This window comes from Lissotriton helveticus, chromosome 11, assembly GCF_964261635.1.
Source record: "Lissotriton helveticus chromosome 11, aLisHel1.1, whole genome shotgun sequence".
NCBI classification, from domain to species: Eukaryota; Metazoa; Chordata; class Amphibia; order Caudata; family Salamandridae; genus Lissotriton; species Lissotriton helveticus.
Genome location: NC_136072.1, coordinates 202,331,664 through 202,356,403, shown reverse-complemented (window position 1 = coordinate 202,356,403; position 24,740 = coordinate 202,331,664). Strand labels below are relative to the sequence as shown.

The following is a 24,740-nucleotide window of genomic DNA, read 5'->3' as shown; positions in this document are numbered from 1 at the left end:
ACGTTTTGTGACTAGCAATTTACAACTTGCAAAATGGAATGTACAACAGTGTCTCAGGCACTGTTTGCGATTATCAAATGGGTCACAAGGGACCTGCCTCATTAATATTCATGAGTCAGATCGCAATTTGCGACATATTGGGAATTGACTGCAAAAACGGGGATGGTGGCTGCTGGGGACAGTAGACCCCGATGTCTGTGTTTGAGTTTTCAATAATTTACAACAAGGGGTGGTGATGGACAGAGTCTCTGAATTAAGCAGAGTACTCTCACCCAGTCAAGAGATCAGGGCTAGATCCAACACCGTTTTTTAGCTCATTGCACCATCCCAGTTTCAGAACCTGGCTGTATGCAAATTAGTCTGTCCCTGGCCCAGTGCATCATGGGAACAGGGCAGACCAGACTACAAAAGCCAATTCTTACACTGGGAAGGAAACAAGCTTCCGGGGACCGGTTTCTGCCATTTCAGGCGTCTTCGGCCCGGCTTGCTTGAATCCTGATGGTGCAATGAGCAAGGGACTCACATCTGAGTATACCCTTCCACGCTTAGGGTGGACAAAATAATTTACAACAAGGGGTGGTGATGGACAGAGTCTCTGAATTAAGCAGAGTACTCTCACCCAGTCAAGAGATCAGGGCTAGATCCAACACCGTTTTTTAGCTCATTGCACCATCCCAGTTTCAGAACCTGGCTGTATGCAAATTAGTCTGTCCCTGGCCCAGTGCATCATGGGAACAGGGCAGACCAGACTACAAAAGCCAATTCTTACACTGGGAAGGAAACAAGCTTCCGGGGACCGGTTTCTGCCATTTCAGGCGTCTTCGGCCCGGCTTGCTTGAATCCTGATGGTGCAATGAGCAAGGGACTCACATCTGAGTATACCCTTCCACGCTTAGGGTGGACAAAATAATTTACAACAAGGGGTGGTGATGGACAGAGTCTCTGAATTAAGCAGAGTACTCTCACCCAGTCAAGAGATCAGGGCTAGATCCAACACCGTTTTTTAGCTCATTGCACCATCCCAGTTTCAGAACCTGGCTGTATGCAAATTAGTCTGTCCCTGGCCCAGTGCATCATGGGAACAGGGCAGACCAGACTACAAAAGCCAATTCTTACACTGGGAAGGAAACAAGCTTCCGGGGACCGGTTTCTGCCATTTCAGGCGTCTTCGGCCCGGCTTGCTTGAATCCTGATGGTGCAATGAGCAAGGGACTCACATCTGAGTATACCCTTCCACGCTTAGGGTGGACAAAATAATTTACAACAAGGGGTGGTGATGGACAGAGTCTCTGAATTAAGCAGAGTACTCTCACCCAGTCAAGAGATCAGGGCTAGATCCAACACCGTTTTTTAGCTCATTGCACCATCCCAGTTTCAGAACCTGGCTGTATGCAAATTAGTCTGTCCCTGGCCCAGTGCATCATGGGAACAGGGCAGACCAGACTACAAAAGCCAATTCTTACACTGGGAAGGAAACAAGCTTCCGGGGACCGGTTTCTGCCATTTCAGGCGTCTTCGGCCCGGCTTGCTTGAATCCTGATGGTGCAATGAGCAAGGGACTCACATCTGAGTATACCCTTCCACGCTTAGGGTGGACAAAATAATTTACAACAAGGGGTGGACACTATAGGTGGACACTATAGGTGTGGCAGGGTATACTCAGACATGAGTCCCTTTCTCACTGCTCCATCAGGATTCAAGCAAGCCGGGCCGAAGAGGCTGAAATGCCAGAAACCGGTCCCCGGTAGCTTGTCTCCTTTCTGGTGAAGAATTGGCTTGGTAGTTTGGTCTGCCCTGTTCCCATGATGCACTGGGCCAGGGACAGACTAATTTGCATATAGCCAGGTTCTGAGCTGGGATGGGGCAGTGAGATAAATAACGGTGATGGATCAAGCCCTGATCTTTGGACTGGGTAAGAGTGGTCTGCTTAATTCAGACACTCTGTTCATCACCACCCCCTTTTCTGAATCGTTTTTGGCCACTATAGGTGTGGCAGGGTATACTCAGACATGAGTCCCTTTCTCACTGCTCCATCAGGATTCAAGCAAGCCGGGCCGAAGAGGCTGAAATGCCAGAAACCGGTCCCCGGTAGCTTGTCTCCTTTCTGGTGAAGAATTGGCTTGGTAGTTTGGTCTGCCCTGTTCCCATGATGCACTGGGCCAGGGACAGACTAATCTGCATATAGCCAGGTTCTGAGCTGGGATGGGGCAGTGAGATAAATAACGGTGATGGATCAAGCCCTGATCTTTGGACTGGGTAAGAGTGGTCTGCTTAATTCAGACACTCTGTTCATCACCACCCCCTTTTCTGAATCGTTTTTGGCCACTATAGGTGTGGCAGGGTATACTCAGACATGAGTCCCTTTCTCACTGCTCCATCAGGATTCAAGCAAGCCGGGCCGAAGAGGCTGAAATGCCAGAAACCGGTCCCCGGTAGCTTGTCTCCTTTCTGGTGAAGAATTGGCTTGGTAGTTTGGTCTGCCCTGTTCCCATGATGCACTGGGCCAGGGACAGACTAATTTGCATATAGCCAGGTTCTGAGCTGGGATGGGGCAGTGAGATAAATAACGGTGATGGATCAAGCCCTGATCTTTGGACTGGGTAAGAGTGGTCTGCTTAATTCAGACACTCTGTTCATCACCACCCCCTTTTCTGAATCGTTTTTGGCCACTATAGGTGTGGCAGGGTATACTCAGACATGAGTCCCTTTCTCACTGCTCCATCAGGATTCAAGCAAGCCGGGCCGAAGAGGCTGAAATGCCAGAAACCGGTCCCCGGTAGCTTGTCTCCTTTCTGGTGAAGAATTGGCTTGGTAGTTTGGTCTGCCCTGTTCCCATGATGCACTGGGCCAGGGACAGACTAATTTGCATATAGCCAGGTTCTGAGCTGGGATGGGGCAGTGAGATAAATAACGGTGATGGATCAAGCCCTGATCTTTGGACTGGGTAAGAGTGGTCTGCTTAATTCAGACACTCTGTTCATCACCACCCCCTTTTCTGAATCGTTTTTGGCCACTATAGGTGTGGCAGGGTATACTCAGACATGAGTCCCTTTCTCACTGCTCCATCAGGATTCAAGCAAGCCGGGCCGAAGAGGCTGAAATGCCAGAAACCGGTCCCCGGTAGCTTGTCTCCTTTCTGGTGAAGAATTGGCTTGGTAGTTTGGTCTGCCCTGTTCCCATGATGCACTGGGCCAGGGACAGACTAATTTGCATATAGCCAGGTTCTGAGCTGGGATGGGGCAGTGAGATAAATAACGGTGATGGATCAAGCCCTGATCTTTGGACTGGGTAAGAGTGGTCTGCTTAATTCAGACACTCTGTTCATCACCACCCCCTTTTCTGAATCGTTTTTGGCCACTATAGGTGTGGCAGGGTATACTCAGACATGAGTCCCTTTCTCACTGCTCCATCAGGATTCAAGCAAGCCGGGCCGAAGAGGCTGAAATGCCAGAAACCGGTCCCCGGTAGCTTGTCTCCTTTCTGGTGAAGAATTGGCTTGGTAGTTTGGTCTGCCCTGTTCCCATGATGCACTGGGCCAGGGACAGACTAATTTGCATATAGCCAGGTTCTGAGCTGGGATGGGGCAGTGAGATAAATAACGGTGATGGATCAAGCCCTGATCTTTGGACTGGGTAAGAGTGGTCTGCTTAATTCAGACACTCTGTTCATCACCACCCCCTTTTCTGAATCGTTTTTGGCCACTATAGGTGTGGCAGGGTATACTCAGACATGAGTCCCTTTCTCACTGCTCCATCAGGATTCAAGCAAGCCGGGCCGAAGAGGCTGAAATGCCAGAAACCGGTCCCCGGTAGCTTGTCTCCTTTCTGGTGAAGAATTGGCTTGGTAGTTTGGTCTGCCCTGTTCCCATGATGCACTGGGCCAGGGACAGACTAATTTGCATATAGCCAGGTTCTGAGCTGGGATGGGGCAGTGAGATAAATAACGGTGATGGATCAAGCCCTGATCTTTGGACTGGGTAAGAGTGGTCTGCTTAATTCAGACACTCTGTTCATCACCACCCCCTTTTCTGAATCGTTTTTGGCCACTATAGGTGTGGCAGGGTATACTCAGACATGAGTCCCTTTCTCACTGCTCCATCAGGATTCAAGCAAGCCGGGCCGAAGAGGCTGAAATGCCAGAAACCGGTCCCCGGTAGCTTGTCTCCTTTCTGGTGAAGAATTGGCTTGGTAGTTTGGTCTGCCCTGTTCCCATGATGCACTGGGCCAGGGACAGACTAATTTGCATATAGCCAGGTTCTGAGCTGGGATGGGGCAGTGAGATAAATAACGGTGATGGATCAAGCCCTGATCTTTGGACTGGGTAAGAGTGGTCTGCTTAATTCAGACACTCTGTTCATCACCACCCCCTTTTCTGAATCGTTTTTGGCCACTATAGGTGTGGCAGGGTATACTCAGACATGAGTCCCTTTCTCACTGCTCCATCAGGATTCAAGCAAGCCGGGCCGAAGAGGCTGAAATGCCAGAAACCGGTCCCCGGTAGCTTGTCTCCTTTCTGGTGAAGAATTGGCTTGGTAGTTTGGTCTGCCCTGTTCCCATGATGCACTGGGCCAGGGACAGACTAATTTGCATATAGCCAGGTTCTGAGCTGGGATGGGGCAGTGAGATAAATAACGGTGATGGATCAAGCCCTGATCTTTGGACTGGGTAAGAGTGGTCTGCTTAATTCAGACACTCTGTTCATCACCACCCCCTTTTCTGAATCGTTTTTGGCCACTATAGGTGTGGCAGGGTATACTCAGACATGAGTCCCTTTCTCACTGCTCCATCAGGATTCAAGCAAGCCGGGCCGAAGAGGCTGAAATGCCAGAAACCGGTCCCCGGTAGCTTGTCTCCTTTCTGGTGAAGAATTGGCTTGGTAGTTTGGTCTGCCCTGTTCCCATGATGCACTGGGCCAGGGACAGACTAATTTGCATATAGCCAGGTTCTGAGCTGGGATGGGGCAGTGAGATAAATAACGGTGATGGATCAAGCCCTGATCTTTGGACTGGGTAAGAGTGTTCTGCTTAATTCAGACACTCTGTTCATCACCACCCCCTTTTCTGAATCGTTTTTGGCCACTATAGGTGTGGCAGGGTATACTCAGACATGAGTCCCTTTCTCACTGCTCCATCAGGATTCAAGCAAGCCGGGCCGAAGAGGCTGAAATGCCAGAAACCGGTCCCCGGTAGCTTGTCTCCTTTCTGGTGAAGAATTGGCTTGGTAGTTTGGTCTGCCCTGTTCCCATGATGCACTGGGCCAGGGACAGACTAATTTGCATATAGCCAGGTTCTGAGCTGGGATGGGGCAGTGAGATAAATAACGGTGATGGATCAAGCCCTGATCTTTGGACTGGGTAAGAGTGGTCTGCTTAATTCAGACACTCTGTTCATCACCACCCCCTTTTCTGAATCGTTTTTGGCCACTATAGGTGTGGCAGGGTATACTCAGACATGAGTCCCTTTCTCACTGCTCCATCAGGATTCAAGCAAGCCGGGCCGAAGAGGCTGAAATGCCAGAAACCGGTCCCCGGTAGCTTGTCTCCTTTCTGGTGAAGAATTGGCTTGGTAGTTTGGTCTGCCCTGTTCCCATGATGCACTGGGCCAGGGACAGACTAATTTGCATATAGCCAGGTTCTGAGCTGGGATGGGGCAGTGAGATAAATAACGGTGATGGATCAAGCCCTGATCTTTGGACTGGGTAAGAGTGGTCTGCTTAATTCAGACACTCTGTTCATCACCACCCCCTTTTCTGAATCGTTTTTGGCCACTATAGGTGTGGCAGGGTATACTCAGACATGAGTCCCTTTCTCACTGCTCCATCAGGATTCAAGCAAGCCGGGCCGAAGAGGCTGAAATGCCAGAAACCGGTCCCCGGTAGCTTGTCTCCTTTCTGGTGAAGAATTGGCTTGGTAGTTTGGTCTGCCCTGTTCCCATGATGCACTGGGCCAGGGACAGACTAATTTGCATATAGCCAGGTTCTGAGCTGGGATGGGGCAGTGAGATAAATAACGGTGATGGATCAAGCCCTGATCTTTGGACTGGGTAAGAGTGGTCTGCTTAATTCAGACACTCTGTTCATCACCACCCCCTTTTCTGAATCGTTTTTGGCCACTATAGGTGTGGCAGGGTATACTCAGACATGAGTCCCTTTCTCACTGCTCCATCAGGATTCAAGCAAGCCGGGCCGAAGAGGCTTAAATGCCAGAAACCGGTCCCCGGTAGCTTGTCTCCTTTCTGGTGAAGAATTGGCTTGGTAGTTTGGTCTGCCCTGTTCCCATGATGCACTGGGCCAGGGACAGACTAATTTGCATATAGCCAGGTTCTGAGCTGGGATGGGGCAGTGAGATAAATAACGGTGATGGATCAAGCCCTGATCTTTGGACTGGGTAAGAGTGGTCTGCTTAATTCAGACACTCTGTTCATCACCACCCCCTTTTCTGAATCGTTTTTGGCCACTATAGGTGTGGCAGGGTATACTCAGACATGAGTCCCTTTCTCACTGCTCCATCAGGATTCAAGCAAGCCGGGCCGAAGAGGCTGAAATGCCAGAAACCGGTCCCCGGTAGCTTGTCTCCTTTCTGGTGAAGAATTGGCTTGGTAGTTTGGTCTGCCCTGTTCCCATGATGCACTGGGCCAGGGACAGACTAATTTGCATATAGCCAGGTTCTGAGCTGGGATGGGGCAGTGAGATAAATAACGGTGATGGATCAAGCCCTGATCTTTGGACTGGGTAAGAGTGGTCTGCTTAATTCAGACACTCTGTTCATCACCACCCCCTTTTCTGAATCGTTTTTGGCCACTATAGGTGTGGCAGGGTATACTCAGACATGAGTCCCTTTCTCACTGCTCCATCAGGATTCAAGCAAGCCGGGCCGAAGAGGCTGAAATGCCAGAAACCGGTCCCCGGTAGCTTGTCTCCTTTCTGGTGAAGAATTGGCTTGGTAGTTTGGTCTGCCCTGTTCCCATGATGCACTGGGCCAGGGACAGACTAATTTGCATATAGCCAGGTTCTGAGCTGGGATGGGGCAGTGAGATAAATAACGGTGATGGATCAAGCCCTGATCTTTGGACTGGGTAAGAGTGGTCTGCTTAATTCAGACACTCTGTTCATCACCACCCCCTTTTCTGAATGAGTTTTCAATAAAACAACTTTTTTTTCCAAGTGCAGTCATCCGTTTAAAAAAAAAAAGAAATACTTTTCTTTTCATTTTTTAAGGGTAGGCTGAGGTCCCTAGGACCCATTATTATACACAAGCGGACTCTCATAGGGCCTTAACTCAGTATCAAGGAAGATCAAAGAATAGATTCACTACATTCTCACATACCTGAGACCGCATGGACATGTGATCATGTAGATTGCGTTGTCTGTATTACAATTGGTATGTGGACATGACAAACCACAAAGTAATGACCAGAATATGTGAGCATAGAAGTACGATTCATTGCAAGCGACAAACAACTCGCATGACGAACCACTTTCTGGAACAAGGTCACACCACGAATGACATGGAATGGGTAGTAATCGAACACATGAAAATAAAAAGTGGGAATATCCAGCAACAGTTGCTAGAAAATTAACAACGTTGGATCTACTGTTTATCTACCCACCACAGGGGTTTGAATGACAATATTCCTTGGAACAGCCTGAGTATATAAACACCGTAGACATTGTAATCACAGGAATAGCTTGGGCTTAACACTGACTTTTAGGGGGGCGGAGCCAGGCCGGCGGCCAAGATGGTCGCTCGGGCTCTCGGCTCCGTGGTCCTTCATCCCCCACCGCCTGTTCCCGTCGTCTATCCTCCGCTGCGACGGTGTTCCCGGAGGTCGGACGGCAGGCTGAGCTGCCGCGTCCGACTCCGGGGGTTTTCTGTGCTCTGAGTACGGAGATGTGACCCCTCGTACTTTGCGGCCTTCCCGGGGCTGGGAGCCGGGACCTCGCATGATTCTGCTGCCGCCCGCGAGTGCAATAACAACGGCCTCGCTGACCCACGAAGTACCGGTCTACCGTCACGGAGGTCCGCCCATCTTGTGAGTGTGCCTCCAGCGCTGGCCTCATGGAACCAGGTAAACTCGCTCCCCGCTGCCCCCCCTCTACCGATTGTGCCTCCCCCCACCCTCATCGGACGGCTGATGAACGCTATGGCTGCCTGGACGTTGCTCTTTCTTCCCGGATGGGACCCGGATTTGCCTGCGTGGAGCGTCTTTATTCTATATTTCCAGCCTTCGTGGCCGCTTGACTCGCAAAGCAGCTGTGGTATTTTCTGATGTTGGGGAGGAGTTCAACTGTGGCCGTCTGCGGGGAAGTGGACGTGGCGGCCATACCTTGTACGAAGCGGGGGGCGCGCTGTTCTTATGCACCTCACTGAGTCATGGACTGGCGGTACCGGTGTTGATTCGGACGGCGGTCGATGGGACACGCCTGACAATGGCGGTGGCAGACTTTATCGTTGCTCGAGGGGTTGGGACGGTCTGCCCCCTGTGTATTCGATGGACGACATTTGATCTGGACCGACCCGGAACTCCCCGGTTGCTGTGGATTGCACCCGAATGCCCGATGCTGATATTATCCTGGTGCTACTTTGTGTGTATGGGCCCTTCTACAACTTCCCGAGTTGCCTTTGTTGTGTGGTGCGAGAACGGCTTTCTCGGCGGTGGATGAGCTGGACTGTTGCCCGGAGGATTCCCGGTTACTTCGAAGTGGTGCGACGCTGCGCTGCCTACTCCCGTGGATGCTTTGTTTCTTTGGTGATGCCATTGGACATATGTTCCTCGTTTTTCCTTTCCAGCCCTCTTCAGATGGCTGGCGTCAACTTGAGACCTTGAACTGGGCCTTGACTATTCTGTTTGAACTTACCTTTGCTCTTACACTGTGATTGATGGAGTGGCATGGATGATCTTCGAGTGTACCGTACACTGGTGTCCTGTGAGATTTTCAGCTGCCTTTGACTTGCCGTGTTGGTTTCCTCCGGTGCTTTGATGGCGGGGCCCTACACCGCATGAACTGGGATGGGCTGCTGGCTCGGGCTGTATGGGTGTCATGCATGAAGATGATCTGTTCTTTCGGGGTGTTACACAGGGGGATTTTCGTTATGTTTCTATCTGTTAAGCGGCCGAGCAGTGATTTTATCCTGTTTTTGTGGACATCCTGAGACTTTGCAATGTTTTTGGCGTATTGAGTTGTTGCGCGGCGGTGGGGGGGGGAGGGGGGCCGGGAGTCTGTTCTGGGGACCCTCCAATGTTTTTTCTTCTTTCCACCTTTTCTTTTGTATCTATGTGGATTATTGTCTTTCCTTTCATCTTTTTTCTTCTATATTTCGGGTTTTTTGACATGGGGCGACAGGCACGCTGCTAGGGGGGTGGGCCGTAGCCATCAGCAGAGGTGCAGGGTGGGGGGGAGTAGTGTTATTGTTTGTATCTTTCTCCTTTTTGTTCCTATGGCCTTTTTGTTTCTGTTGTTTTTGGTTTTTCTGTCTCTTTTCTTTTTCTCTCTTTTCTGGGGTCCGACTTGCTGTCTTCTCGTTTTGTTCTGCTCCTTTGGATACCGGGGGTTGCTGTTTTTTCTGGTGTTTCTGGGTGCAGTGGGCATCTACTATTCTGGCGGGCGGGCTGTGTTGTTTATTTTTATCCTGATCGGCGGTTCTCATGTTACCTTCTGCTTTACCATAGTCCTGCCTGTGTATGTCTGGTAATGTGCTTATCTCCTGTTTTGTGTGGGCATAATTGTGCGGAGTCGGATCCTGCTTATTTTTATTATCAAAAGAAACCTTCTCTAATCCTGTGATTCTTATGTACCAACAGCATCCTTGTGTTGTGGGATATCTTGGGGGAGGCGGGTTTACGTCTTTTTTGGGCTTCATTGACTTGATTATTGACTTGATTGCCCGCCACTACTCTGCTGGCCGACCGTGATGGTATGTAGGCCATAGCCTGTAACTGCATTATGGAACAATAAAGGTTTTCAAAAAAAAAAAAAAAAAAAAAAAACACTGACTTTTAATTAACATCTTAAATTCATCAATCTATAACTCCTGATATAAGAACTGCAGATTGGTCGCAGTGTATTTTCTCAGACAGCGAGACTCCAGCTCGCCAGTACTTTTCTTTGCACAAGCAGTTTTTACCGAGTTTATTCCTTAGTCTTATTTTAAACGCATTCTGTCTCCTTGCGCCAATCATCCATATCTATAGGTAATGGACACCCCAAGACCACACGCTGGTTCTCCTCTGATAGCGAAAACGTAGGTATTCCAGCTCGCCAGTACACTATGTAGCACTAGGAAGGAGCCCGTGACTAGCAGCTTAAATTGTGTTGAATTTCTAACAATTCCTATTTCTTATTCTAAACGCACCCCGCCTAATCACGCCATGGGCGTTAATAACTTGTAATCGTATTCATAGGCAACAGAGTCCTTAAATGTCTAGCCGATCACTACACAACCCGGGTCAGCTTTCTTAAACATTTCTTGAAATATTGAGAAAATCGTGTTTAAAATATTTTAATTTCCCTTTTTAAACGGGCGTAGTATGTGTATTCATATCCATAGGCAACATACGCCTTAGGTGCCCATCCATTGTACTGCACAGCGCAAGTCAGCTTTCTAGTCAATACACAGGGACCCACGCACTGACGCCATACACATCATCACGGGTCTGTTGTTTCCGGCGGTCCCAGCTCACGACGTGCGGCGCACTGAGCATAGGTTAGCGTTTCAGCTCAATGCGCGCAGGTGCCACCAATAAACTTTCAACGCTCCCACCCAGCTAGCGCTCTTATACCGGCGCCCTCTGGCCTATGGAGACCATCTTGTTCCAGAGGATGCCGAAGTAGGTTTAGACGCGGAAGAGCACCGAGACAAAGTAAGAGCTTGCCTTTAAGAGCAGAAAAGTGGTCTATTTAGTCACCACTTTACTCCAGCGCCCAGACATCTTTCTCATCTACACTTCATCCTTTTGAACCCTTTTCTCTTAGAGTACCTATTAGGAGCTCTTCCCGCCCTGGAAACGTATAACCACGGAAATTCTGTGACTTACGTAAACACTAAGCAGTCTTAGTTTACGCATAATGCGCAGGCCGTTTGCTTAATCATTTAGCATCACGGCCCCCTCAGTATCACGCAGATTAGGGGACAGTTTTATAGCCCCTCACTTTGGGATGCTCACCGATTAGGACAACAAACATGCAAGTTTATTTAGCGAAGACATGTCGCTTTTTTCACTACGTCAATGGATAATCCGTGCAGAATGAACCCTTGACCTGCCCACACCGCAAGCATGCTCACAAACATCGCGAGCATGCACTGTTTTTAACTGTGTTATTTGTATTACTGCTCATATGAATGATCTCACAGGTATGAGTGACACCGAATGTGTACTTCACCACTGGGGGGAGACGAGTATGGATGTGACTGCAATCTACAAACAAGTGTTTTTATATGTTACATGTCGTTCTGTCTTGTCATTTTTCTCTCCACAGGGAATTTTTACTATCGATGGACCATTGATGATGGTTAGACCATCGCCGCATGGTAAGCACGCCTTAACGAGTGTGTAAAAATGCATTACACACGTGATTTAATTTTTACCACTTACTTTTTCACTCTTGCACATTAATCACTATATTACAAGGTCCTGAAGAAAGCTCCCACAATTTTTTTTTCTGCTGAGCTGAAACATGTCGACCTGACCTAAGGATAATCCAGACACATACAGTTCTGAAATATTATCCACTGTACCTTATTTTAAACATACCCTGGGCCACTGGGAATAAAGTATCGTATAGTGAGTCTCCCAGAGGTATTTTTAACATCACCACACTCACTACATCACCACACAAAAACCAAAAACCAGCTCCACTGTAATCAAGTGTCGTAGCACAGTTGGGTAGCACTCGGCTACCCAACTGGGAACCCAATGATGAAGCATGGCACCAACTAGGTTGGTGTGTGAGGGTTCTTTTAAACATCTCCTGTGGTGTTAGACACTACTCTGATTTACTAGTCACTCTATAATGGTCGATCTCTGTTGATTATTTGAATACTACATTGGGACAAGGACGGCCCATACACTGTCCTTACTCTTGTTTGTTTTTTGGAGATTTTCTTGCTTTAGCCATTTCGTGCCTGCTGCCTGTCTCTGATCACGTCTGCGGCGGGTGACAGCTGGGCTTTGTGCATTCTCCTCTACCAGCCACACATAATGGGAGCTCAGGTATGACTTGATGGGCAATGCTGGCAGGATGCGAGGAAAAAGCTGGATCCGCCTCACTTACACAGACTGTGCCCTGTCCCCGTTAACTAAACACAGCATACCCCCCTGTAGTGAGTCTGGAGTCTGGGCTGTCAGATTCAGATTGGTTACCAGCAAATAGCCACTAACCTTCAGGAACAGATCCAGCAGGGGCGATGTACAGTTCCCATTTCCCCCTTGCACTACTCCCCAGGGAGAATGTAACACCCTTCCCTACACAGTAGTACGCAAGAGAAAGGAGAAACAAGAATTGGCATAGCCAATAGGTCTCGCCTTTTGGGACCTTGTAAGTGTTTAGCCATGCAGCACACTATCCGAGGTGCTGTGCCACTAGGGATTGAACAGATATACAATTACTACACACTGAGTCATGCAGGCCGATTCAGGAATACATGTTTGCTTGACACACGGAATGGAAAGTGTATCAATTAAAGTGCACAGTTTAAAATATTTTGCAAAGGACGCCCTACTGCTCCTTAGCTTGCCCCGGGATTGAGCAGCAAGACCATGGTGGGTGGCAGGGGTGGTTTGGGATTGTTTAAGAGTTTAAAACACCTACGTGAGAGCAGTACATTATGCATAACACCACAAATGTATGAATTGCTCACTCAAGGATTCCACTCCTGCAAAAGAACATACAGCAGTCACTGGCAAACCAAACCTCCTTGTATGGGCGAACATCGAAAGTGGAAGCAGCATCAAAATAATACCATCTGCACTTAGAATTAGCTACCCATCTGTGCAAAGCCAGGAATGCTATGTTAAAACGTATTCACAAAGACCATGCCCGTTTTACCCTGTAATGTGCGCTTGCGCCAACAGCAACACAAGGGGCAAACCCTTTAGTAGTTCAGCTGCAGATGGAAAAAGGTCAAACCTAGCGAACAGCAGAAAGTTATAAACTACTGAAACTGCTCACAGGTGCCTAACAAGAATGGCTGAGTGGCCAGCAAAGCACTTGCCTGCAGCAGCTAACTACTCAGATGGCACCTTCAATTCCTTATCGCAAACATTAATGTAAAAGAGAGCGACAACAACAGAAACCATATTGCTTTGGAGGCTGTAAACAAACAGCGATTAAGAGGTATTAGGATTCTCTTAATAGCATGTGGACTTCGAGTCCGAAAGCGCAGGGAAGGGGCAGCCGAGCAATAAACTTAGCATGTGGTATTCAAGATCGTAAAAGAGACAGTCTCAGCGTGTGCATATGGACTAAACATTTTAGAGACAATAGAAAACAAGAGCACACAGGATCCTATAAACCCTTACTAACCGCACTGGTCCTGAAGTAGAAGTGAAAGCTAAGTTGGCAGAAATAGTTTGCTTTATCCGCAAGACAAAGAAGTCCCATAACAGGCCTACTGTGGCTCAACGTACCCCCCAACAAGTGTGTCCATAATGTGCACGTTTCCATATGGCAACGTAATTAGGCGGACCTCAAGTGCATACAATGGCAATACTATCAAAATAAGGTCCAACCATTCAAAAATGGCCGCAGATCTTACTCAAACAGATCTGCAATGGATAAAGAAAGACATTTTAGTGTACATGTTTTCATGTAGCGCTCAATACTCGGAGTTAACCTTTTTCTAAGAGCTCCTAACTTTGGCAAATAATGAAAGAAGCTGTTTTGACTTGACGAAGATCGCACAATTTAGTCAAGTAGGGATGCTGGGATTAAAACGTCTCTACTGATCGCCAAGACCATTTGTAATTGCATTTATATAGTGCGTACTGCCCGACCCAAGGTTAGTGGTTAATCTAGTGGTTCTTGTAAATTAATGTGATTAACTGGAACAAAAGGAGAGATTCACTCTCAGGTTGGAGGGGAGAAGGCAGAGAAACCCTGTTTGTTGCTCCTATTCATACTGGCGATGATTATCCCAATGTCAAAAGGCCCATGGCTGCAGCAAGTTATTAAATTAAAAGATGGCATTTAACATCTAAACCCCATATCATGGTGTGAAACTCAGTTATAGTCTATGGGTTCGTTGTGGTTTACCTGGAGCGAGGCTGGATTTCAGGGTGAGTGAGGTGTCTTTGTGTGTCAGTTTTGTCAATTAGCATTTTTGTAGAGCATTCCACAAAATGGGCTCTCCCATTGCAGTTTAAGTAATATACACTGGCGTTATGGACTTGAGAAGCATGTTACCAGAACAGATGCGCGTTCGGATCTCCAGTGCGTCTGCAGCGGTAGTCAGCGTATGGGGGCAGACTGGTGTTCCTGTCCTCGGAGTGGACCAGTCCATAGCAGACTCGGGGAAAAGGTAGGCTTACGAAGTGCTGCTCTGAGTTCCTGTCCTCTGTGCTGACGTGTCCGCGGACGGCCGAAAGCAGCGCTGCGGCAGGCTTCAGCTGTCGGCGTAGACTCCTCCAATACGACGGGTGGGGCTCCTTACCATAGAGTTGCAGCAGCACTCAGAGTTGCAGCAGTACTCCTGGCTTCCGTGGCTGAACAAGGGTCGGCACCGCGGTTCTTCTTTGGTGGAAACAAGCGCTGCTGCAGGGCAAAACTCCAACTCAGAGCCAAGGACCAACGGATCAGATACTAAGATTGACAAGCACTGGTTCTCTTCGGGGAGGGGCTATATAGGTAGCTCCAAACCCCAGAGAAGACACCGTGGTTGGCCTGTTGCATGCTGGGCCTCTTAGTATTGCAATCATGCCTCATTCATTCCCACATGCATACTGTGCCACAGAGGATAATGACAGGGCAGGACTGAGTACTGAAATCCCCTGGGAAAACGCCATTCGGTATCAATAATGTTAAGAGTACTGATTCCAGGAGGAGCTACGCTTGCGAACGAGATGCCCGCTTAGGCTCCCGGCTCCGCCGACCTCCGGCTCCCGTCAGATAATCCTGTTATATATCCTGATCATACGCCCGACCTCCAGGTGGATGAATAGTTGCTGACCCCAGTGGTGCAATCCCGATCGTTTTGCGGACTTGATCGACAAAGTTACACCGTGTAGCAATTCTCGACCTAACCCGGCTGGTGAGCTGGGGCCTTGGGTACTGGCCCGGCCGAGCTACAGTTGAACAACATCGGCCGTGGGACCCAGGTTGGGTCCGGTCTCTGGCTGCGGAGGGCATTTTGCCTGATTCTGATGCCAGTCGCTTGGCTCGCTTAACAACGAAAAAGAGGTGCCGCGACGCTCCTGTGGCCGCGTACCGGAGTCCCCCGTCCCGGAGACCGGGTACGCCCTCCCCCCCGGGTTCGAAGGGCCGGGGTCCCCGTTCGCGGTAGCGGAGAATAGACTGCTGTGCGGTGCAAGATCAACCGCCCTTCATGACCATCCGCTCCGTTCTGGCCTGTTTCCCCGGATAACCGAGCTCTGGGGACCAAGATCCTGCCAGTAACTAACAGAACGGAGATGGGTCGGACGGAACGCGAACCATCGCTGAGGACCGTCCTGATGGCTATCGGGGCTCTACATTCACATGTGGAGGTTTTGATCCACAAGATGTCTGCTTGTGCAGCAGGGACTGAGCGCCTGAGACCGGACTATGTTTCATTGCAAGAGCCCGAATGTGCGGGGCTTCCCACGGTAAATGCCTTGCCGGTGGATGATAGCCTAGTGCTGGATGCAGTGTTGGATCCCTTGGTTAGTAACCAAATATCTGAATGTAACCTTGGTATTGGGACGGTATTGCCACATCTATTAGTTCTTCCGACGAAGATGGAACCGCTCATCCCTCCGTTCCCGGAACCTCTCGTTAACTACTTTCGAACTGCAAAAACCACTTCTTCCCCTCCGGCAGCTTCATCGTGTCTTTGGAGGAAACGGTTTTGGGACTTGCTGTCGGAGAGGGGGTGCGTATGTGAGACTGGGATCCGTGATGGACTACTACTATTGACCTTATATGGACTGAACATTTTTACCCCTTTTTTTCCATCTCGTTTATCCTGTAGAGAGAGTGGTTCCGCCTGAGGGAGTTTGTATTGTAGACCGTAAGGGCCAAAGTTGAGATTGACTGAAAGGGGCATGTAACGTCACTTCAATGGACATGGGTTTGCTACCACTATTCTTGAGGAGGGTTGGGCGGTGTCTATAACCTCCCCTGTTAGTTCTGTTTGAATATCCTGATTGCTTTTTGGTTCCATGTACAGGGGTCGTTGTTTCTGACGGGGGGAGGAGGGACCGGGAGCCGTATGTCAATTTCCTCCCCCACTTTTCTTTTCTACGTTTAGAACATAGTTAGTTGGGGCGACAGGCACACTGCTAGTTGGGGTGGGGCGGAAGCCTTATGCAGGGGTGCAGGGTGGGGGGTAGGGGTTTGTTGTAATGTCTTTTTTTTTTTTTAAGTCTTTCATGTATAATATCCTGTTCCTCTTCTGTCATTAGATGCCTTCCTGAGGGGTTGTATTGATTGGTGGGTGGACGGGTCCTAGGGGTGGTGCTGCGCAAGAAATCCTTTATAATGTATTGCCTTTAAGTGCTGCGAACGGGGAACGATTGTTGTTTTGCTATGGTTCAATTCTTTTACACTTGCCTGCCACTCGAACTTTTTGATTCTTTTTCTCCTTTAAAATTCTGCTTCTAAGGGTGGCGGTTTTACGAAATGTGTTGAACTGGTCGGTATGATATATCCTGTGCTCTAACGATCGCATGCCATGGTAGCTGGATATTTTGCTTTCGACTTATGGGATTCCGTACCTTATCCACTGTTGGTCTGTATAAATGTTGCTTACTCCGTAATGTAAGGCATCTGCCGTTTGTTTTTTGTATTTCTTTAATAAACAGAATTTTTTAAAAAAGAGTACTGATTCCTCACAGAATAGAGCTAAAAACGTATCTTCAGATCACTATGGCGACTGGAAACAAGAATCAATCCCATTTGGATCTGCAACATGTTCTAACCTGGTGTACTAACAAAAAGATGTGTGACAGAATAGCTCACCGGAGTCATGATTTACCCTAGACAGAATAACTTGAGTCATAAGGACAAGGACACTCACCCAGGAGAGTCACCTGTCCCCATTCTACAGGTACCAGACATGGGGGCAGTAAGCATAATTGGGAATATTCAATGCCTGTAGACCAGCGGGCTCATCGAGTCCAAATATTGAATATTCTACCCATTTTTTAAATGGTGGGCATTGCAAAGAAGCAGGTCTGATTTGGGACCTTTAAGAACAGGACCCAAGAATTAAGGTCATTGTAAGGATTGTGTATGGGAAATATCCCCAAAAAGACCGGGCGCTTAGGTGTGCTCCATTTGAACATGGCTGGGCACGTAATATTATGAGGTGCAATAGTTTATTGAGGCCATGTGGACAAGGATATTGAACCTGGCTGTTTAAGTGTCCCCAATCTGTAGACGTTTGGTATGAGGAAAGCACCTATGATCATCTTTAACTGGGGATCCCGGTGTATTAGGTTTAAAAATTGTACATTTTGTGTCCTTTGCAGGATGGCTACCATGGAGAACAATAGGTGAAATACAAGACGCGTCCCTGTGACACACCCACTTCTGGGGATTTATACCACGAGAAGCGAAGGCGTTCACAGAGTCGGTACAAACCACGCAGAGATCCTGTTTGAATCGTAGACACGCTGTTACAGAGAGATACGGTAAGGTGCCTTTCTGCATGTTGGGAATTTGTCTTGCGGCATCATTGCTTTACGGCATAAGGAGGAGGGAATGTGAGAGAAAGTAATCCGAACCATCAGCTAAATTTAATACGTGGGGCATTATTTCTGCGAGAGTCGCATTAACGAGTGCTTTACTGCACAATAAGATGGAACAGGAGAGTGCTGACATTGACTCAGTTTACGTATTGTACAAAGGGCATTTCTCTGTGACACTAATCAAACCATCTTATTCCCAGGTTACAGCAAGAATGGGAGCAAATGTTTAGAGGCAAGGGATCCATGAGTCCAACTGAATTAAGGATTTGCGCGCAATACCAATGGAAATAGTATTGCTGTAAGTTGGATAGTTTAGCCTGGGGATATGCACCTCATACATTTATTGCATACTTTTAGCAATTCAAAGAAGCTCTAATGGAATCGCCTACTATACATTGGAGATGGATGTCTCTTGTGGGTAAGAATTTGGGAAACAAAGTTAAAATAATCATTGCATAATCTCCACAGGTATTATGCCACCTATGGTTTCATTTGCGTCTTTGCAGTTAAAGGCTATTAAGTAGTCCATATAATCAATGTGCTAGTTTATTATTTTTGCAGCCCTCATTTCTTGGCGGCCCTTAGTATTCATATCTTGCTGTGGAGCCTTTGCATGAACCTTGCACTGGCTATCCATTTACTTAATTCCTGCATCTCCTATGGTAGGTCAATAGTAGCCCACACATTTGAAGAAGCGTGTAAGCAGGATCTCACTGAAGCCACAGCACAGATAGGGGCTTCCTTCCCAATAAGATATGTTTTAATAGTGAACACAGGTGTTTTTGTTTGGGACATAAGGGAGCATTTTTATTTTCCCATACGAACTAAAAAATCATGCTGGGGTGAAGGAATGATTGAAGGTGGTGGTTCTCTAGTACACTTTATAGAGTTGATGGAAATATGAAAATGATTTTATATGTGCGGCTCAGTCAGATTTATGTTGTTTTGCAGGTCAAATTAAATATAGTGAGGTCTTGGATTGTGGCGTTCCTGAGGAAGGAGTTTACCACCAAAATGCGCGTTGAAGAGAACTAACTTAAACCACAATAGTGAGAGAAACAAATTGCTAACCATTGTATTGGTGATTGTAAATAAGTCATGATAGGATGTCTAAATAGCTTTTTTCCCATTATGAGCTTCAGATTTTTCAACAATCATGAGGACATAAATTAATCATTATATGGGAAGCAGTGCAAAAGGGGGGCTTCAGGGCCAGTGGAAAGGAAATGGAGTGCGGATTGCGAGGGATACTTAAAACACAGTATTTTGTAAAATACTCATGTTTTAAGACCTTCAGAACTGAGACGAGAATGAGTGTGTTTATTCTGAGTGAGTATTTAAATATTGCAGGTGAAGTTGAACAGACATCTTACTATAACCGCCTGAAAGCTCCTGTACCCAACTATTTATTAAATAATACATTTATTATGGAGGTGTACACCTCAAACACACCCCCTGAAGCTACGCCCTTGCCTGACTACTCTGTGCCAAGCGACCAGAGGGTTAATTTGGGGTTTGCTTGTGGTTTACCCTGACTAGGAGTGTGGTTGCTGCTAGACCAGGGCTCATACTCCAGTCAACCATCAACCACATTTTTGACAGGGACTTATAAGTAAGTCAGTCTCTGCCAATTGGGGTTAGACAATTCGACATAAGCTTTATAATGTGGTAGAACACTGGCACTGAGTTCTGGTTAGCAGGACTCAGTGCACTTTGGGTCAAAAGAGGCATTAAATTACAAATACAGTTTTTTTCAACAATATTTTCGGTAAAGTGGCAAAGCTGACATTTTATGTCAAGTGTCTAGTTCTGTTTCTAAAAAGCAGCCAATGGACCATGTCCTGTGGCAGTAGGAGGTTAATGGGTTGTATGTGTAGTATATACTGATATTTGCCATGGTGTTTCAAAGCTCAAGGCTATTTCATTCAACTTGGTTATCAGAGTTGGCCAACTGCTAAACCTGCCTCTCAAATGTTGACATAACTAGCAGCCACGGCTTACTTCAGCCGGTAGTAAGGGGACTCAAACTCATATAGACTATCATACATGACAACCCTCCCGATTCAGACAGGAGACTACCAATTTCAAGGCTAGTCTCCCGCCACCAAATTCCTGCATCCAAAAACCAGGTTACTCTGACTGCTGCAGACAGGGACAGGTCTAGTGAGACTTGTAGTATTTACTGCCAGTAACAATCTCATGCAGGGCAGTGCACAACATTTTTGCCATGCTCTCTCTGCCTGCCATAGCACTTTCTCTGTGCTCCAGACAGGTAAGGTAAAAACAACTATGGGGCATATCATCAACGACCAGCGATAATTATCGCTGGCCGTGCTTAGCGATAATTTCATTATCGCAGGCTATCTCCGGAATGTATCACCCTGGTAGCGTGTTATCAACAACGTGTTACGCCAGGGCGATAAAAATTCCAGAGATAGCGAGGTTATCTCAGTTTTGCAGGGAACATCGCTGGTTTCCAAGCGATGTTCCCTGCAAAACGGCGATAACCTTGCTGATACGACCCACAGGGTTGTATCAGCATAATCCAACCCAATGTTGGGGATAGGTAAGTCTGCATTTTAGCAGACGTTAGATTTTGGAGAAAACAGCTGTTTTCTAAAAAAAAACTAACGTGTGCTAAAATGCTGGGGCAGCCTTGTAAATATTGCAATGTGAAAATCAGCGATATTTGCAAGGTTGTCCATCCAGGGTACGCCCGCTTTGCATCTCATTAGAGATGCAAAGGGAGGTGTTGGGGAAAAAGGGTGCTAACATGCGATTATGCATGTTAGCACCCTCTTGTAAATAGGGTGATCGTTTTATCTCCGCTTTTTTGGCTTTTTAAGCCAAAAAAGCGGAGATAATGCCTTTGTAAATATGCCCCTATATTTCTTTCAATCCCAGTACATGACAATAGACCAAATTCAGGCTTTAACAGAAGTCAATGGGAGGTATACATTCTCCCCATTTTTTAAAAAAAATCTCCCAGTTTCCCATTTTAAAATGTTGGCATTTATGGAGTATGAATGGTGATCACATTCAATACGTTTGTCCTAACATGGAGTTATATCTTTTAAGTAGGCCTGATTTAGAAGAGGAGGGTTAAGAATGCTCAGTCTTTCCCCCTCCTTGCCCACTCCAGCCTGTACATGCCCCAAATAGGAGAAACTGGGGTAGGACTACCCACCATCTATCCAGAAACAGACAGCAATTTTAGAGGCTCTCCCTTCCAGTAAGGGCACAAAAGCTGCTGAAGTCTACTCCTTCTCGAGGATCTATTATAATGTGTGTCTGATGCAACCCATATAAAGAAGACGTGCAAAGCACAGTCCCTGATGGCTGAAGAAAAAGGGACTGCGTGTATGTAGGTCCACCAACTGTCTGAAAATGGACCATCGTTTATCGTTTCATATGTCCTTCGTCTGCGCTCTATATATACTGTTGTTTGTATTTCATAATGCTTTGCTATATTATATCAATATGCTATTTATACATTCTTTGAGCTCACTACCTTAAACCTGCCAATACTGTTTGTGCTCACTTCCCGCCAATTTTGGCAGATATCTACGTTTTTTGTGTGTAGGCACATTGTTGTATTTACCAAATTGTATTTAATCTTTTTCCCCCGAGTAGTTCTTTCTTAATTGGTTTAGCCCTTTCTCCCCTCAAACTAACCTTTCATTCTTTTGCCCGGTCGCAATGTTCTACTCTGCCTGTTGTGTTTCAGTTGGTTCAACGGCAGTTGACAAGTCTATGGATGTTGTGTCAGGAGTATTAAAGCGAACCTGATAACCGGACTTACTTGTTTCGTCTTCATTCCACACGTGTATCTGTTTCTTATCTTGCATGTGATCCATGTACTCTGATGTCCTCATGCAGTCCTGCCAAGTCTCACGCATCATGTGTGACGACGCTAACGCATTTCAGTGTGGTGCTCTACATCACCTCACTGATATGCATTGTCACGCATAATGCCGTAGTCTTAGCTGTCACACAAATCACACTACAAACAGTAGTAGCTGTGTGCTGCAGTGCCTGGCTGGCCGCTCCCACAGGCTTCGGGCAGTTCTGGCAGCTGAGAAGGCGCTCTTAGCCTCACAGTGGCAGTCAGTCAGTGCAGTTACAAATGTATCCGTTTGATTTCTGCGGCGCTACGGGGCTGAGTGACAGTCTCAGACTGGCTGTAGCGCCGCAAAGATGTGACGTAACACGTCCTGCTAACATCGCGTGAAGTTATTGAGGCCTCTGCTGCTAACCGGCTCGTCCTCATCTTGCGCAGTGTGATTGTTTTGCGGGCCTGGCCACGCTCGCTCACACCACACTGCTGTTCGCAACTCCTCAGACCTGTCCTGCCCTGCAGAGGTCCCCACGCTAGGACAGGACAGGCCCAGGAACTAAATTAATAATGGCAATGCTGCCCGCCAGCAATTTTAATTAAGAGCGGGCCAGCAGGCCAACTCGAGAGCACTGGGTGAGGGAGACAGTCCTGCTGCATTCAGGAGACTGCAGTGCGGTGAAAGGGCCCGTCTTCACCGGTATAGAGAGTCACGCCGTGCCGGTTCAGCAAGCATGGGGGCAGAAGAACAGAAGAAGCTGAGAGGATTCATTCATTACCCCCCTCAGGTTGGTGTGACAGCTTCTCTCTCTACGGGAGGGGAGAGTCGGTGCGCGGACAAAGGATTGTGGAGAGACGCAGCTTACTGTTGCTCGTCTCTAACTCTACCGAGGCACATACTTACCAAATGTAATAATTGCTTATGGGAACGAAGACTTTCTTAAGCCAAAGAAAATAGCGCCAAAACTACTTTTAGTAGATGTTCCCGGGCCTCGCCAGGTCCTCCTTCGGTTGTCCCAGTCTGTGTGAAAGGATGTCACATTTCCTGCCTCCCAGCCGGGCCCATGGCACCGAGGAATTAATTGCTGTTCCTCTGCGCGCCCTGCTACATGGCCCAGAGTTAAAGGAGGAAGCCTGAGTTCGAGAATCGATCACCTGTTCACCTCCTCATGACCTGGGCACATACTATTGCTGTGCTCTGCCCAGCCAGTCAGAGCCCAACTAGTGACCCCACGCAACCGTGATTCGTGATTCTCATAGTGAGAGCAGGTGGCACAGATTGAGGATACAGTGCAGCAGGGCTCGGTCTGACTCTCTTAAGAAGTGACAAGCTTACGATCTCCACTGTGACACTCAGGCAGCTCCTCTCAGTGGATCTTTCGGACTACCAAGAGACCACACCAGGTAAGTCAGATATTAATTTAATAATTCGCTGATGAAATTCAAAATGGTTATTAAGACAATGGGGAGTGGGGCCTCCAGCACAGGATAGCACTTTGTAAATGGGTACACTGAAGTTGTCTGTTTGTGCTGTAAATGCAGGCAATCTCGTATTTTTGCCTGCACTAATAAATCATCAAAACCGCTTGTTTAGGTAAAGGGTTTAATATCCTTACTAGACAGTGGTACTACAAGCAGCAGCCTTTTTTCCCCAGCACTGTGAGACTTGCTTAGTTAGAGTTAAGGCAGGTGATTAATATCCCCGCTAGAGAGCTGTCAGAGTTTTATCTCATGGATGTTTTCACTAACTATTAAGAAGAGCAGAGAGTTTATATGCATACTGCAAAGAAAGTCTAACAGCATATAGTATTGTAATGAACTGTGTTATGTGTAGATAGCTTGGTGGGTTGCTGCTTTTGTCACAGAGAACCCTTTGATTTGTGTGGTTCAGCCACACCTGAAGCTGAGGTTGGGGTGGAGGGTGCTGATTATTTAAAAAAATAAATAATTGCTTTAAAAGCACCTGCTACTGAGTTCGCCTTTCTTATTTCTCAAAACAGTGTGATTTCTGAAATGTGTATTTTCATGGACTTCTTTGCATGATTTGGCCACAAGACGTGTAGCTCTAACTGTTATGCATTTAGTTGTTCAATGTATTTTGTAAATCCACCGAATCTATGAAAATGTCACACATAAGCAAACTAAAACATTAGCAGCTATGCTCAAAGAAATGTAATTTCTGACATTTAAATGATTCCCTCGTCTTTTACTGCTTAATTTTGCTAGCGAGAAAGTGTCACTCATAGTCGTTGAAATGTCACTCATAATTACACTGAAATTATGAAAATGTCACTCATAGCAATCTGAAACCTTGGCAGCTATGCTTATGTAATGTAACTGGATCTCTTGTAAAGCAATCTGACACTTTCAGGTAAAGTACACGCTATATAAAAATGCATAAATAAATGAAACCCTTAAAATGCAATCCTATCTGTAATGTACCGATGGTGAACTAGAAGGGACCAACAACTAAGTAGGATAGAACAGAGACCATACCAGTTTGAGTGGGTGTACAGTTGATATCACTTTCTTGTGCATCGCCAGACTTTTCAAATTCACGCTTGCACGAAGCTTGGCTCGCCCATTCCAACCGCATAAGAGGTGATCTACCACAAAGTCGCCAATCCATAAACTCAACACACCGTAAACATCAGGTTTTGGACAACTTTCTGTCTTGCAGAAAGCCGCCAACCGGCACACTGTCAGTGCCAAGAGAATAAAGTTAACAACTCTGGGGCAAGCAGAACGGTAATCAGCGCACAGAAAGTGCTAGAAGATGACGTCAGATAATGACACGAAGTGCAAAATGCGCACCTACACCGGTGTTCTAAGAACCGTAATCAGCGCATAGAAAGTGCTAGAAGATGACGTCAGATAATGACACTAAATGAGAAGTGCAAAAGGCGCACCTAGACCGGTGTTCCAAGAACCGAAACCACTGACGTCATTTCCAGGAAGGTCTCGCTTCAGGTGTGGTTTCCTTCTTGATTGGGCAATCTGTAAATATCCCTCCGCCATCATCAC

The 24,740-nt window shown here is 47.2% G+C and overlaps 1 protein-coding gene across 1 annotated transcript in view; it reads right to left on the bottom strand.

Annotated features, from left to right (window-relative positions):
• Positions 1-24,380, bottom strand: part of CCNL1 (cyclin L1) — a 382,007-nt gene extending 357,627 nt beyond the window's left edge. The window contains exon 1 of the mRNA XM_078667166.1: positions 24,213-24,380. Within this exon, the coding sequence (XP_078523292.1) occupies positions 24,213-24,254 (42 nt within the window). The 5' untranslated portion in view covers positions 24,255-24,380. The remainder of the gene's footprint in view (positions 1-24,212) is intronic.
• Between the last annotated feature and the right edge of the window lie 360 nt (positions 24,381-24,740).